The following is a 13655-nucleotide window of genomic DNA, read 5'->3' on the forward strand; positions in this document are numbered from 1 at the left end:
TTGCCTTTAGGTTCAAAATGATAATGAAAATGATGCAAGGATAGGCAATCATGGCTAAGTGCAAAAGGGAGAGAGAGTTATTCCTTGACTCTCTGACATCACTGAGTCAGTGGACAGGGGCCGCAGCCAGGGACAGCACAAAGTGTAACGGACAGACATAACTGTTTATGCATGTTATTGTTAGATGATGTGAGTGTTTGAGGTTTGATTACTTGGCTTGCTGTCTTGTCTTTTTCTGAGATGCTGAAGTTTAGTAAGGGGAAAGGTACTGGGGTCATGGGTGTAGTTATTGTGTCATTTGTGTTGATGGAGAGACAGACAGATGGATAGATATATAGATGTACAGGCAGGCTGAAAGAAATATGCAGAGCTGGTTAAGCTCAGTAAAGCTGCATGGGGAGAAATGTTGAGTTCTGTCATAAATTCTACGCTGGACTGAGATCTGGACTCTGACAAGATCTTAAAGCCAATCCTGTGTAGTTCAGACTTAATGTTTGGTGGGGCTCCTTGCTAAAACCTTTCCTGGGTCACGGCCGGGTCACAAACCTGCAATGGGGTTTCTGTCATGATTTCTTTGAATTTGCTGCATGATGCAGAGAAACATCCCCACATCATGACCAACATGCTTAATAGTGGGAATTGTGTGTTTCTGCTAGTGTGCAGCTTGTGATGTGTAATGTGCCTAAAAGTCCAGTTTAGGTGTTATATAACCATTCCTGGTTTCTGGTTAGATTTTAATTTTTTTTTTGTTTTTAAGTCTCCCACATTTATTTCTTCTGGCAAACAGTATCCCAGATGCCATGTGAATTTTCTTCAAAAATGGTTTTTGCTTACACTTACTTCCATATAAACCAAAATCACTTTTGACCGATTACACAGTTAAAAAATCTAGTTCAATATGTAAATATAAATATTTATTCACCCAATAGAGAGACACATTATTATGATTAATTATCCCTAAATATAAAATCAAGAAATATCATGAAATGACATCAAGCCAGTTGTTCAGAAATCTTAGTTGTCCAAACAGGCTTTACAAAATTTCATTTCAGTGATTCAGTGCTGCTTTTTCATCTTCAATCTGAAACAGAGAAAAGAAACGGGATTTTGCTAGTGTATATATTTAGTTTTGGTCCCAATTCATATTTTACACAAAAAACTTAATAGCTAAAACATTTGTCAGAAATCTACTGTGGAAAGTTTTAAGACTCGCTTCATCATGAATTTTCCATTTCGTCTTAGTGCAACAAGCTGAGAAAAGTGATTTAAAAGAAAAAGTTTGACGCAATTGGTCCAACAGTGCCTGATATTGATTTATATGAGGGATTTGGAAGTTTTGAACACAGGTGGTAGCTTCATACTGACAGCCAGCCTGTTAGATCTGACGCCCCAAGTGCATGTTAAACTGTGGATATCCTCTGCAGGTCGGTGCGTTCAGGTTCGGTCAGCTACTGTGGGAGTGCGGGTTTATAAATCTCTGCTGAAGTATCGGTGGGGATGGGGGGGTGGACGCTACCGTCGGGGTGTCGGAGCGGGTCTTGTGAATTGGGGATGGCGCTGTGTACAGTGTGAGGGAGTTAGCAGCCAAAGTTTGTGGAGCGCAGACAGGAAAGCTCACCGGAGGGGCGACCCGGGATCGGACTTTCTTCTGTCACAATTACACACAGAGTCCCGGCGCAAACGGACTACACAGTTCACATCACAAGGACGTGTTTGCTGTTTTCTGGATGTTTTGGTGTTTTTTGTCCCTTCTCCCCTGCTCTTTGGAGGATAACAGTAAACGGTCTCTTGATTTGTTGCCTTCGCTTGCACGTTGAGCTTTCAATGGACCTCCGTCTATCTTATCACTCAGTGAGTAACTTGCTCTAAAAGAGATTGCATGATTTCCTGACCAGCAGATAAAGTGAATACCGTGGGCATGACTTCACTATTGATGTCCTGCTATGTAGCCTAGTCCTGGGTGTTATAAAAACAATGAACTCCCCCCGTGACAAGGAACTGACACCCTTATCTAGGAAGCACCGTCTCATGGCTGCAGCTATGCCTGGTGAGGACAGCCCTTTGCCCGGTAACACTTCCAGGAACGATCGGAACGGATTCGGGGGACTTGTTCATTGTTTTATATGTGGAAGCGGAGTTACACCAGGGAAGGAACTAAGGTTGCAAGTGACATACCAAAAAGAGAGGGTTCCCTTTTTCCCGTTTCTCCAAAACCAGGAGCCAGCCCCGGGTGCGTGTGAAGTGAGCCCGGACGGACATGCGCTGGTGTGCGCCGTATGCCACTTCTTCCTGACGGAGCAGTGGAACTCCTTCGAGCGGAGCAGGACGCCAATCGAGAAGCGCATGTACTGGCTCAAACGGCCCTACCAGTGCGACTCTCGGCGGGTCCCACAGGAGTGGAACATCTCCTATGACCTGGAGAGAAGGATCAGCGTCAGCAGCCAAAATTACGACGGGGGCGCAGAGTCGGACTTCTCAGATTTTTCCGAAAACGAGAACATATCAGACCAGGAGATGGATTTAGTCGACAGAACCGGTGTGGGCAAAGACAAGTGCCTGAAAGCGTCTGGCAAATCGCCGAGAGACAGTAGCAGGAAAAACAATGTCATCAGTGTTAAAAACAGCCCGGATTCTCAGCGGGCGGTCCGCTATCCCCTTGGTGTTTATGGGGCGCAGAGATCGCCAAAAGCAGAGAGTGTCCTGCCGGCGAGGCGCGGGGCTAAAATTATGAATAATGTCTGTCAGTCATCAGAATCTCTGGCAAAGCCCCAGGAGAGATTCCCCCAGCGATACTATGACAGCCATGTGTCTGACACACCTGTGCAAGACAACGGGGTCATTATGCGCAACAGGCGATGGCTGGAGGACGGGAATGTCAGACGTGCGGAGCCGCGTCAGATCCAGCGTGCCGCCGACAGCAGCTGCGCCTCGTCCAGGCATCCGCCGCTGCTGTACCGGGGAGCAGGCGAGGGCCACAGCAACGCTGCTGTCACCACTAAATGTGGCATGGCTGTTCCCAAGGAGCATGACTCTGACAGCTCTGATGAAGATGAGATTAACATTACAAGTGATGATGACAGGGACACGTACGACAGGAAAACGGGCCCAACAAGTCAGTTCAGACCTGCCAGAGACCTTTCGGCGAGTAAGAGTGTCCAGCAACACAGCACCAGGGACTCCAGGCCTGAGGAATGTGTGTGCTATATCTGCGGCACCGGACTGAGACCAGATTGTCGCTTTAAAGTCAGTGTTCAGAAACAAGAGAGGGCACAGGGTGAACCCTTCTTTCCTTTCCTGTGGCTCCACTCCCCTCCCCGCGGTGCAGTGCCTATTAGTCTAGCAGGTACAACCCTTGTTTGTGGCAGCTGCCACACCTCCCTCATGCAGCAGTGGCAGAGCTTTCAGCTCGCCGACGTGCCTGTTCTCCAGCGCCTCTATGTTGTTCCCCTCAACCAGACCACCAGTGCTGTCTGTCCACCCCACCTTAATCCCCAGGAGGGCAGACCCCCAGAACGAATGGAGTGCTTACCTGAACAAAAGGCTGCCCACAAGGCCTGTTTCCTCTGTGGTCAGGAGTGTAAAGGGGATATGAGAGTAGCATATGCACAAGCAGGTGTTGGCAAGTCCCGTGGTGTAATGTATTTCCCCTTCATCAATATGTTGCCTTGCCCACCAAATGCCCAGGGGGTGAGTAATGGCCGTATACACTGCTGCCCACAGTGCCATTTAATCCTGGAGGAGATCTGGGGTGCATATCGACTCAGTCTCAGTGAAGACCTCATCACTTCTGTCAGTTCCTTCCTGGTCAGGTATCACGCTGCCATGGCAATTGAAGGGTCTGGACCTGATCATTCCCAGACAGGTGTGACCTCTTGCCCCATCAGCTCAATGTCAGTGTGCTACCTGTGCGGAGCTGAGCTTTCTGCAGGCAGAGAGTACCAGCTACATGTCAACCCACCTGGACGTTGTGGGGAGAGAGAGCCCTTTTTCCCTTTTCTCACTGTCCACCCTCCTGCTCCCCAGGCTAAACCAGTTGATGCTACAGGCTTGGTGTCAGCTTGTAACCTCTGCTATCATGACCTGCATGCCCAGTGGGCGCTGCATGAGAGCAAGAGCCTGGGACCATCCACTCCTTCTACCTCTAGCTTACCCAATGCCAACCTCCAGCTGCCCAGCTCCCCCTGGGCCCGGCAATACAGCTGTGAGGTCTTTGTTTGTTTCTTCTGCAGGCAGGAGCAGCGAAGGCAAGGTAGGCTGTGTGCTGTTACAGTGGCCAGGTTACCTCTGTTCCTGTACGCCCCACGCAGTACACGCACACTCCTGGTGGATGATGGAAGGAAGCTGGTGATTGGCTCATGTGTGGAATGTAAGGCCATGGGGCAGGTGGGACAGAGGATGCAGCAGGACAGGGATAGGCTGCAACATGGAACTTCAGACGGGGAGAGCAGAGAACAAGAATTGGCTGTAACACCGTCTAGACATAAGGTAAGACCAAAGATGTGACACAGCTGAGGCACAACACATATTCCTTGCTGTTCCTAGCGCTTTTAATTTTCACTCAGCAAATTTGGGTATTGTTCAAAAAACAGTCTGTCAATCTGTCATTCTATTACTACAGATCCACAGGGCGCTACAGACTGTGCATGCCCTAATGCAACCAATGATTTATGTGGCAAGGGGAAAGTTTTATGTTTTCCGAGGTTGAAAGCATTCATAGCTTGGATGAACAATGATGAGACAAACATTTTCATGAAAACTCATTTGTATAAACACTACAGGAAAACTACTGGGATCTGAAGGCCAAGGCCAGCCTTGCATTTACTGTAGCATGTGTGTGTGAGTGTGTTCATTTAAGCAAGCATGACTGAGTGTGTCTCAGCAATGCTGAATAGGCTTTGAGCAAGTTGAGGACATTGAAGAGTAACCAAGAGTAACCAAAATTATTTTAAACACATTAGCTGCATCAACATAGGGGCTAAAAAGAGCCAATAGGAATTTGGAAGTGGTTATTTAAAGGTGTTGAATGTCTCTTTATGTTATATTAGCATGTGCCAAAAATGCAACTCACTCTGTTACATTAATCAAGTTAACTTCCCACTAGCAATGTGAAATTTGTGAATCTTAGTCCAAATATTATAACATAAATTCTCACTTAGTTGGTCATTGGTTTTAATGTTTTATTTGCCGTATTTTGTTAAGTAGCTTAGTTGACAAGTCTATATGTGGATGCATTTGCAATGACATAGTTGATCATGAGATCAAATTAATGTGTTACTGATAATTGATCCTTGTTGTTGTCATCCAACCAAACATGACTCCACCCCCAAGTCATCCTCATGCAAAGACACACTGTGATTCCAATACCTCCCAGCTTTGGCTAATTTGGTAGCGATGCAGAGAATTTGCGCTCTACAAAAGCTGAGTGACGTGTTTTACCAATGTAACAATTTATCATTGTAATCATCACAAAATACTCAGTGTCGTAAAAAGCTATTTTGACGTGTAAATGTTTACAAAGGTAGTCCTATTGGGCTAGCTCAAGATACAGGCCATGTATACAGGCTTCCCCCTGAGGAGAGAGCATTCTCTCATTTTTCACTTTTTGTCTGTTTCTTGTTTTCTTCTCTGATGATTTTCTCCTGTCCTTTCAACGGCACACATAAAAACTCATTCCTGCTGTGAATTTGATATCAAAACTCTTCTCTGTTACTCCAAATGATCAATAGCAGAAGATGAAAGCTTGGTGTTACAAGCCAATATGGTGGACGAGTGCAGAGCAACTAAAGATGCTGATGTGTTAATGAAAGGCTGAGGCAATTTTATATAGCCAGTTGGCTTCGTGAGCCATTCAGAGCGGCGCTCTCATGCAAACAGACACTGACTGTCCGGGCATGTGGGACATGTGAAGAACATCTGTGGATGCCATTCACACTCAATATGGTGCACACCCATTAACACTGTCACTCTTACTGTTACAATAACCAAATTTTAGTCTATAGTGTTTGTCAGAGCTAGTCCTGGATGAGCTCATCAGAATCACATGTGGGGCTCATCTTGATATAGAGGAAAATTATGGGTGGGTGTGATAAGAGGGGTGTCGGGGCAGGCAGGGTATCGGGTGATTATTTTGGACAGGGAGTGTTGCAGGTGGCACAGCCAGTTTTGGCCTAAGTGAGCCGGTGATCTCATGGCTGAGAAAGGGCCAGTGTGTGTCTCTGCGGGGAAGGGGAAGTGTCAAAGAGCTGCAGGGGAACAGGTGCTTTGTCCCCTCGTGTCATGCTATACACTTGAGAGGATCTGTCATTGCTGGGGTTTGGGCTGTCAGGAGGGGGTACCCATCTGGTTCCCCTTAGCGCAATGTGTGTCTATTGGAGGAGGCTGTGCAAAGATAATCACATACAGTTATAATCTTTTCTAGTTTTTTATCATGCTCCCACAAAAATACAGAGGGGGATGCAGTGCCAGTAATTTATATCTGGTTATAGTTTAGACTTAACCAGGACTTGGACAAAACCAAGATATTAAATATAACATATTGAGATTAAGAATTGAATGAGTTCTCAATTTCTAGTCATTAGGATGCTCGCTGTAGTGTAAATATGATTGTATATGTACGAATGCTCACCCTGTGAAGTGTGAAAAGGGTGGATTATGCTGTGCTGTCTGTTTTCCCTGTTTGGCAAGATGTGAATTAGCAAGTGAGATGAATGAGAACTACTTCAGGACACTCTAGTAGCTGTTAAATGTTGTGGGTGCGGACACACACACACACACACACACACACACAGATATGTGATGGTTGGTTATCATATTCTCTGTTCTGCTGCCTCTTTAATTAGTATGTTGGACATGACCTTTGACAGGTGCTTAGTATACACCAGCAGTCAGCGCCTGTGGAGAGACTGCTGGTCAGCAGAACTTTCACTTGCACCCTTGGTAAAACAAACCTCTTTTGGTCTGCAGTGAAGTCATTAAATATTGTTGCTGCTTGATGGGATGTCAGCAGGGTGGCAGACTAATAAGCAAAGGTATACGTGGCATACTTAGTGCTTAATTTTTGACATACTCTGCACTTAAAATGTGGAATTAGTTTGCTGAAACATGTAAATATGGTGGAAAAAATTTCATTCATTTTCTTTGTTTCAGTATCCATCTGACTGGTGACTCATATTAGCCCCAGCTTAAGTTTGGAGTCTGGATTCTGTCCCACTCACCCCGACAATGAATTTATTTAAGGAAGGGAAGGGATATCCTATTTTCTTCATAATCAGACTATGGACAGAATAAATGATTGTAACAACTAAATCCTTTATTTTCAGTTGAGAAAATGTGAACCAATATTTTAAGGAAAGACCATGAATGCATGACTACTGGAATACTAAACTGAAGAAAAAATGGAAATTTTTGTTTTTTAAACAATGTAATATAAAAAAGTAACAAATGACACAGAAAAAATAAAAAAAATAAATGAACATGCAAAAAGGCAAATGACAAAACCACAATAAATAGATACAAACACTGCATTAAGATGTATGTTTAAAGATTAATCTCTCAAAACATCTTTTGTATGTAAGGGAATTAAAACATCAAATAAATTAATAAGTAGTCTGGCTAGTTAGTCAGGCAAAGATAAATATGACATAATTGCACATAGACACAGAATACTCAAACCTGCCAAATCTTGCTTGCTGAAAACCACTCATATGTATACAGATGTGTGCAAAAGGTGTGTTTGTCTGTATACACATTTGGATGTTTATCTTTGAATGGCGCTCTGCTGAGTGACTCTTCTGAGTGGATGATTATTGTTGACCTGTTGGAAGAGTAGCGTTGAATGGTGTGTGTATTTAAGGGAGGGTATGTTTGTATGAGCATTGAATGTGCTGTAACGTTAGTGTGATTATACATGTGTGCATTGTGTGGTCATGTGTGTTTTGTGTAAAACATGTAAAGACTGTGTTCTCAGTGCACAGCCCATATCCTGTGAAGGAGGTATTTGCTGTCACAGGAAAAACATGCCGGCATCCTGACAGTGTCGCCAAAGAAGATTTATAGCGAGTGAAAGAAGGAGTTTAGGGCAAAATTATTAATCAAATCAGAATGTGAAGTTGGAAGGCAGAAGACAAAATTATCTTGAGTGAATTATTGGAAGAAGAAAAGGAGAGAAAAGATGGGGGGCTCAGAGAAGGTGAGGGGGTTAATGGGATTTAAAATGTGGGACACAGGAAAACTGAAAAAAAAAAAAGGTCCATTCATCTCAGACAGAAGTATAACAGGAGAGAGTTTTTTTTATGGAATGGGGATTGTATTAAAAGTGTGTTAATCTGAGGCATGTGTGGGAGTATGGTCATAACATGTGGTGTGAGCTGTCGTTTTTCGTGCCTGTTCATATGTGTGTTTAGTCAAAATTGCGTGTATCCTGTAAAGTTCCTGCAGCTGTGCTTCTTTCTTCTCCCAGCAGTGGAGCCTGACAGACAGCCTTGCGTTTCACAGCGAATCCTACAGTATCAGAGGGGTTTATTTCAAAGCTGTTGGAGGTGGGTTTTGATTTAGCACTCAAAGCTTTAATCACGCTCTTCCTTCCAGCATCCCCCACTGCCCATATCTGAATGGAGTGATCAGATTCTACATAGAGCAGATGAGATAGAGGTGTTCCAATGATTCTTGGGCGTGTCTCCAAGCTCTCTGCCTCACCTGTAGCCCACTACAAATTGTGTGTCCTGGCTAGTGTTTGTCAATGCAGGCCCTGAACCCTGTGTCATTTCTAAGTTCATAGATGGTGTTTAGGCTGTCCATGTGAAAGCCCCCAATGAATTTCAAAGGAGAATCCTGTGATCTAGCATCTTTCATACATAAAGTACATTCAATTCCAAAGCATATCCACTATGCGTGTATGTCATAGATGTAATAAGAGAACTTGATATCGGACTCCAACATGGCTTCCATTCATTCCGATGAAAGTTGCTTTCATGTACTGAAAAGACTCATCCCTCACTACTTCTGCACATCAGATTCAGTTTCTGTGAACCAGCCAGCACATTTAGACTTGCATTTAAGGTTCTGTTTTGCAAGATTTCGAGTGCCATAGCTTAGCTCTTGATTGTTGGGAAAGATTAATTATACCTGCAGGTAAAAGTTAACCATTACTGTGAATCTGTGTTTTTGGGTCCATCCATCCAATCCAATGCAGCCAATCATTTGGCCCAGATGGCAAAGACTTGCCTCCATTGATCGACTTTCAAGTTGTAGTTCAACTGGATCACCAAATGCCAAATTTGATCATAACTGGCATTTTGATTTAAAAATTCCCTGGCAGGTGATTGACAGGAGGAAGCAGTGGTTTGCCAAGGAAGGAAGGAGAGAGTGATTGAATTAGGCAGTGTCAGAAGTTTCCTCACAGAGAGGAATGTCAGTGAGTACAAAGCATGAATGATGGCAATGTCACATCTTTGCTTTTATGTTTCTTTTGAGAAAAAGGCCTTGACGTCATTGAGAAAGAAGCTTGAGTTTTGAAGCTTTTCTGGCTTCCTATCTAGTTTTTAGTTGAGAGATGGGGAATACTGACCTTTTAACCCAGCAGAGCTAGAGAGAGATGGGGTATTGATAAATTCTCAGCACTCAGAGCAAGGTCATACCATTTTAGCGTTTCATCAAAAAAAAAAAAAAAAAGAGTATTACATGGTCAGTTTGCACTGGTGATCTTTTCAGCTCTTTTTTTTTGTGGATGATGTTGGATTCAAGCAAAAGTAGAAGCTGATATAGCAAAATGCCCCTCTAAACCACTTAAATGCTATCCTGCTCAATTTCAAACCCAGATAAGCAGTAAAAAAAACATTTTGTGGACATGTACATGGCATGTAGTGGGTTTTAAAGGGATTTCTTCAAGACTGGATTTATGTATACTCTGTGCCATAAACTCTGCCAGTTTTTATAGGACGAAAACCTAAATCAATCAGTTCAATTAACCAAATATAAATACAAATACACCCCTTTAATAGATTTCTGTGAAACGCCTTAGCCTCTGGAGACCTGAGCTTTTTATTTGGTACAGCATGCATGTTAGTGGGAATTGTTGGATATCTTCACACAAGATGACAGACAATATGTCCACAAATGAGGCCAACAGGTCTAACTTAATCAAAATTGATGCAGGATCTTAGGAAATTGAATATGTTTTCAACAAACTCAAAGGAGAACACCAAGGATAGATATAGAAATCTTTTAACAAGCTTTGGGGAGTAAAAATGTTCCAATTGCTGGTATTGATATTATTGATATCGATAAAATATATTGATATCGATAAAACACAGTTACATAAAGCCATTTGAGTGTATCTGCTGCAGTGTTTTTTATTTAAATGTCCACTGTAAGTTGAGAATGTTACAATGATGTAATGGAGAGAAATTTCTAGTATCAAAAGATATTACACATTTTAGCAGCCAGCAATAACCCCCCCCCCCAAAAAAAAAAAAAAAAAAAAGTTAAAGTTATTATACAAAAAAATTTATATGGCAACTGTTCTGGATAAACATTACAAAAATAAACATAGCTCTTGGTCACGGTTTGTCATTGACATTTTCAATCTGCTTTGTAGCAAAATCTGCTCTGTGTGTGTGTGTGCACATGAGTGTCTGCCAGGTGGTTGGGAGCACTGGCAGGTGTTTCTGCTTGTGCTGGCAAATGCAGCTGGATTGTGCCACAGCTGTGTAAGTGTGTGTGTGTGCGTGTGTGGTTCTGCACCTGGATGTAGCTCTAATGTGTGGTGGCACAGTAGCTAATGGTAGACCTGTTTCCTTGCCAGAGATTTAACATGTAACTCGTGCTTTCAGCTGACTGGATATTATTCATCACTGCTCATTAGTCGTTCTTTTTTTCAGACTTCCCCTTTGCTGAGGGTCTGTATAAGTGTATGTTCCTTAATCTTTGAATTCTGTGGCTTAGCTTTTGCATCACTTTCTTGCTCTTCTGTTTGCCCTCTGTTCTGCTAATACTTTGGTGAAGAGATGAAGATACCTTCTTGTCATGACAACTGGCGATGTCACGGGGAGCCAAAGAGCCCCTGTAATGGACAAAATATAAAACACACTCTCCTACACTACAGTCTGCACACAGCCAACCACCGGCTCTGACAAGCCAGCCTCTAGCTAGTTTGACCCTCCTTCCGTCAGCCAACCAGAGAAGAGATAATGATTAGCATTACTGATGATCTTCCTGGATCTCATTTTGGCTGAAGAAGACATTCCATCCTTGGCCCTCCGCACCCTCCCAAGTCGTGGCCTTGACACCCTCCACTCCCACCCAAACCCCCACATATGCCATCCAGCCACCTGGTCTCTCGCATACTCAGCTTGTTCTGCCAGCTCAGCCCAGGACAGCTGGGGAAGAAATAGACTGAGTATGAGTTTTGTACTCAGGCTCCCATGAAGCTACAGACAGTAATACCTCCAGAAGAATGCAGCCCATACTAAAATATGCTGTAGTCCTGACACGTGTAGTATTTTGTCTATACACTTTGCGTTAAAAGATGTTGACACGAGTAAGATAATAATGTATTTAATGTATTAGTTGCTGTCATGTACTATACAGGAACTCTCTGGGATTGCCTGTTGAGAAAGCTGTCAGCTGTTTTTTGTGAATTCCCTTCAAAAAAGGAACATTTGATTTGACATTAATACTTGTCTGATGTTAAAGTCTTAGTTTGGGTTGTGACTCAGTTGCTGTGGCTGAGCAATAATCCAGAGCATCATCCAAACAAAGAAAAGTTACCTAAATGTTACCCAGATCATGTGGTCTTCAATGGAGAGGCTCTCAGTGGCCAAGCAATGAATGGACACACACACATAGACGTAAACACATATGTGCAAGCACACGCAAATGCACTAACATAGCCAGTCTTACTTGGTCTTTCTGAATAGTTTCCATGGGTGAGAGTCTGCCACACTGACATGGCCATCCTGTGAGTCAGAAGTAAATTGTTACAATTTCTCCATCTGTGTGACAGATAGTTATCACAGATTCTTCCCAAAGGCTCATCATTATTTATTTGTTACCTTTTTCCTTCTTTTCCTTTCAAGTATGCCATTTGCAATTTTTGATTTCATGTGGCTTTTGCCAAGCTGCTGGTTACATCCGACTTGCCCAACCAAATCCAAGGCTATGAGGCTACCAGCATGACATAACACATGACTTGCCAGCTTGGTTAGGCATTTCCCACATGACCAAAAGTGGTGTGTGTAGTGTGTACTGCAGTGTGTACCTATGTACTGTGTAAATCACAGCTTCAAGTCCCCAAGTGAAGTTAACAGGAGTGGTAAACCACCAGAGTCAATTTAACCTGGTGTTAAAGATCCCCGATCTCCTTTAGGCACAACCACAGGGTTACCAACTGTAATGTGTGGTGTATGTGATATTACTGCAATCAAAGATCAGCTTTCTCTTATCATTTCAAGTTTGTAGAGACTGGATATATCCCAAACAGACCCATAACTCATAGTGTTGGATAAAAAAAGGGGATTAAAAAAGGTACTGTAAATGCAGCACCTCTTAATATGGACATTATAGGGTTAAAAAGTAAAAATCCAGTGTTTCCTTCCTCATTATAAATTGCTTAAGTTATTATTAAGGCCCACAGAGGCCAAGAGGCTCTTAATGTCTTTATGGTTTTTGTCTCTACAGGGGACTTTTAAAATAGTACTTGGCCTGAGGTAGGTGTCAGAGGTCTTCTCTTCTCTCCCTTCTGTCCTCTACTTCTCCCAGCTCTTACTTCCGTCCACCTCTGTATTTCTCTTTGCGTGCCCATCACTTCACTCTTCCTCTTTCTGTCTCTGCCCCCCCCCCCCTTCCCACCACGTTTCCTTTCTCTGTTTTTCCCTTCTCCCCCAATTTTCCTCCCTCCTCTTCCCCCCTCCTCTTCATCTCTCCCTGTGGTATTAGCGGGGCCACATGTTGCTGGCCTCTCCTGGTGGTGTGAGCCCCATGGCAGGCCCTGGCTCCAGGCTGACGCGTAGCTCAGTGTGTGTGTGTGTGTGTGGATGAGAGGGAGCCTGTTATGTGTGCTTACATGCCTTGGAGTGAATGTGTGTGTGTGTGTGTGCAGGCCGTGAACACAGTAACCTGATAGTGGTTCGGCTGAGCAGTACAGAGCGGAGCAGTGCTGTGATTTATCCCGCGGGCTCAGCAGATGGCTGCAACAGGAGTTTGTTTAAGTTTGCTTCAGAGCCGGGCAAGCCGCCAGGAGCATAGAAAGGGCCTGCCAGAAAAATGTTCACTGATTCTGGATGCCTAACCACACTACTCCCCCTCTCTTCTCCCTTATGCCTTCCCCTAACCCCTCACAATCCCCTCAGTCCAACGCACACACATACACACACATGCTCTTGCAGACTTTCTGTCGCTACTCTCCTTTTACCCCTCTCTAATTTCTCTCTTCCCTCCCATCTGCTTCACACATACACAGAGGTGCGCGCACACAGAGAGACACACACCAGTTTGTGCATGCTACTCTGTTCTCTTTGATACAGAAACGGCCTCACACATCAGGGGGTCTTAAAGGACCATCCATTGTGCTGGAGGTCTTCTGAACACAACCATATGACAGATGCTTTGCTGTCTTATCCTAGAACAGAGAGATTTCGGCAGCATTAATAAAAGAGAGA

At 43.8% G+C, this 13655-nt stretch overlaps 1 protein-coding gene across 1 annotated transcript in view; it reads left to right on the forward strand.

Moving 5' to 3' along the window:
• The first annotated feature begins 1695 nt into the window (after window positions 1–1695).
• gse1b (Gse1 coiled-coil protein b) overlaps window positions 1696–13655 on the forward strand; it is a 150954-nt gene continuing 138994 nt past the window's right edge. Inside the window, exon 1 of the mRNA XM_029497711.1 lies at window positions 1696–4485. Within this exon, the coding sequence (XP_029353571.1) occupies window positions 1975–4485 (2511 nt within the window). The 5' untranslated portion in view covers window positions 1696–1974. The remainder of the gene's footprint in view (window positions 4486–13655) is intronic.

This window comes from Echeneis naucrates, chromosome 3, assembly GCF_900963305.1.
Source record: "Echeneis naucrates chromosome 3, fEcheNa1.1, whole genome shotgun sequence".
NCBI lineage: Eukaryota > Metazoa > Chordata > Actinopteri > Carangiformes > Echeneidae > Echeneis > Echeneis naucrates.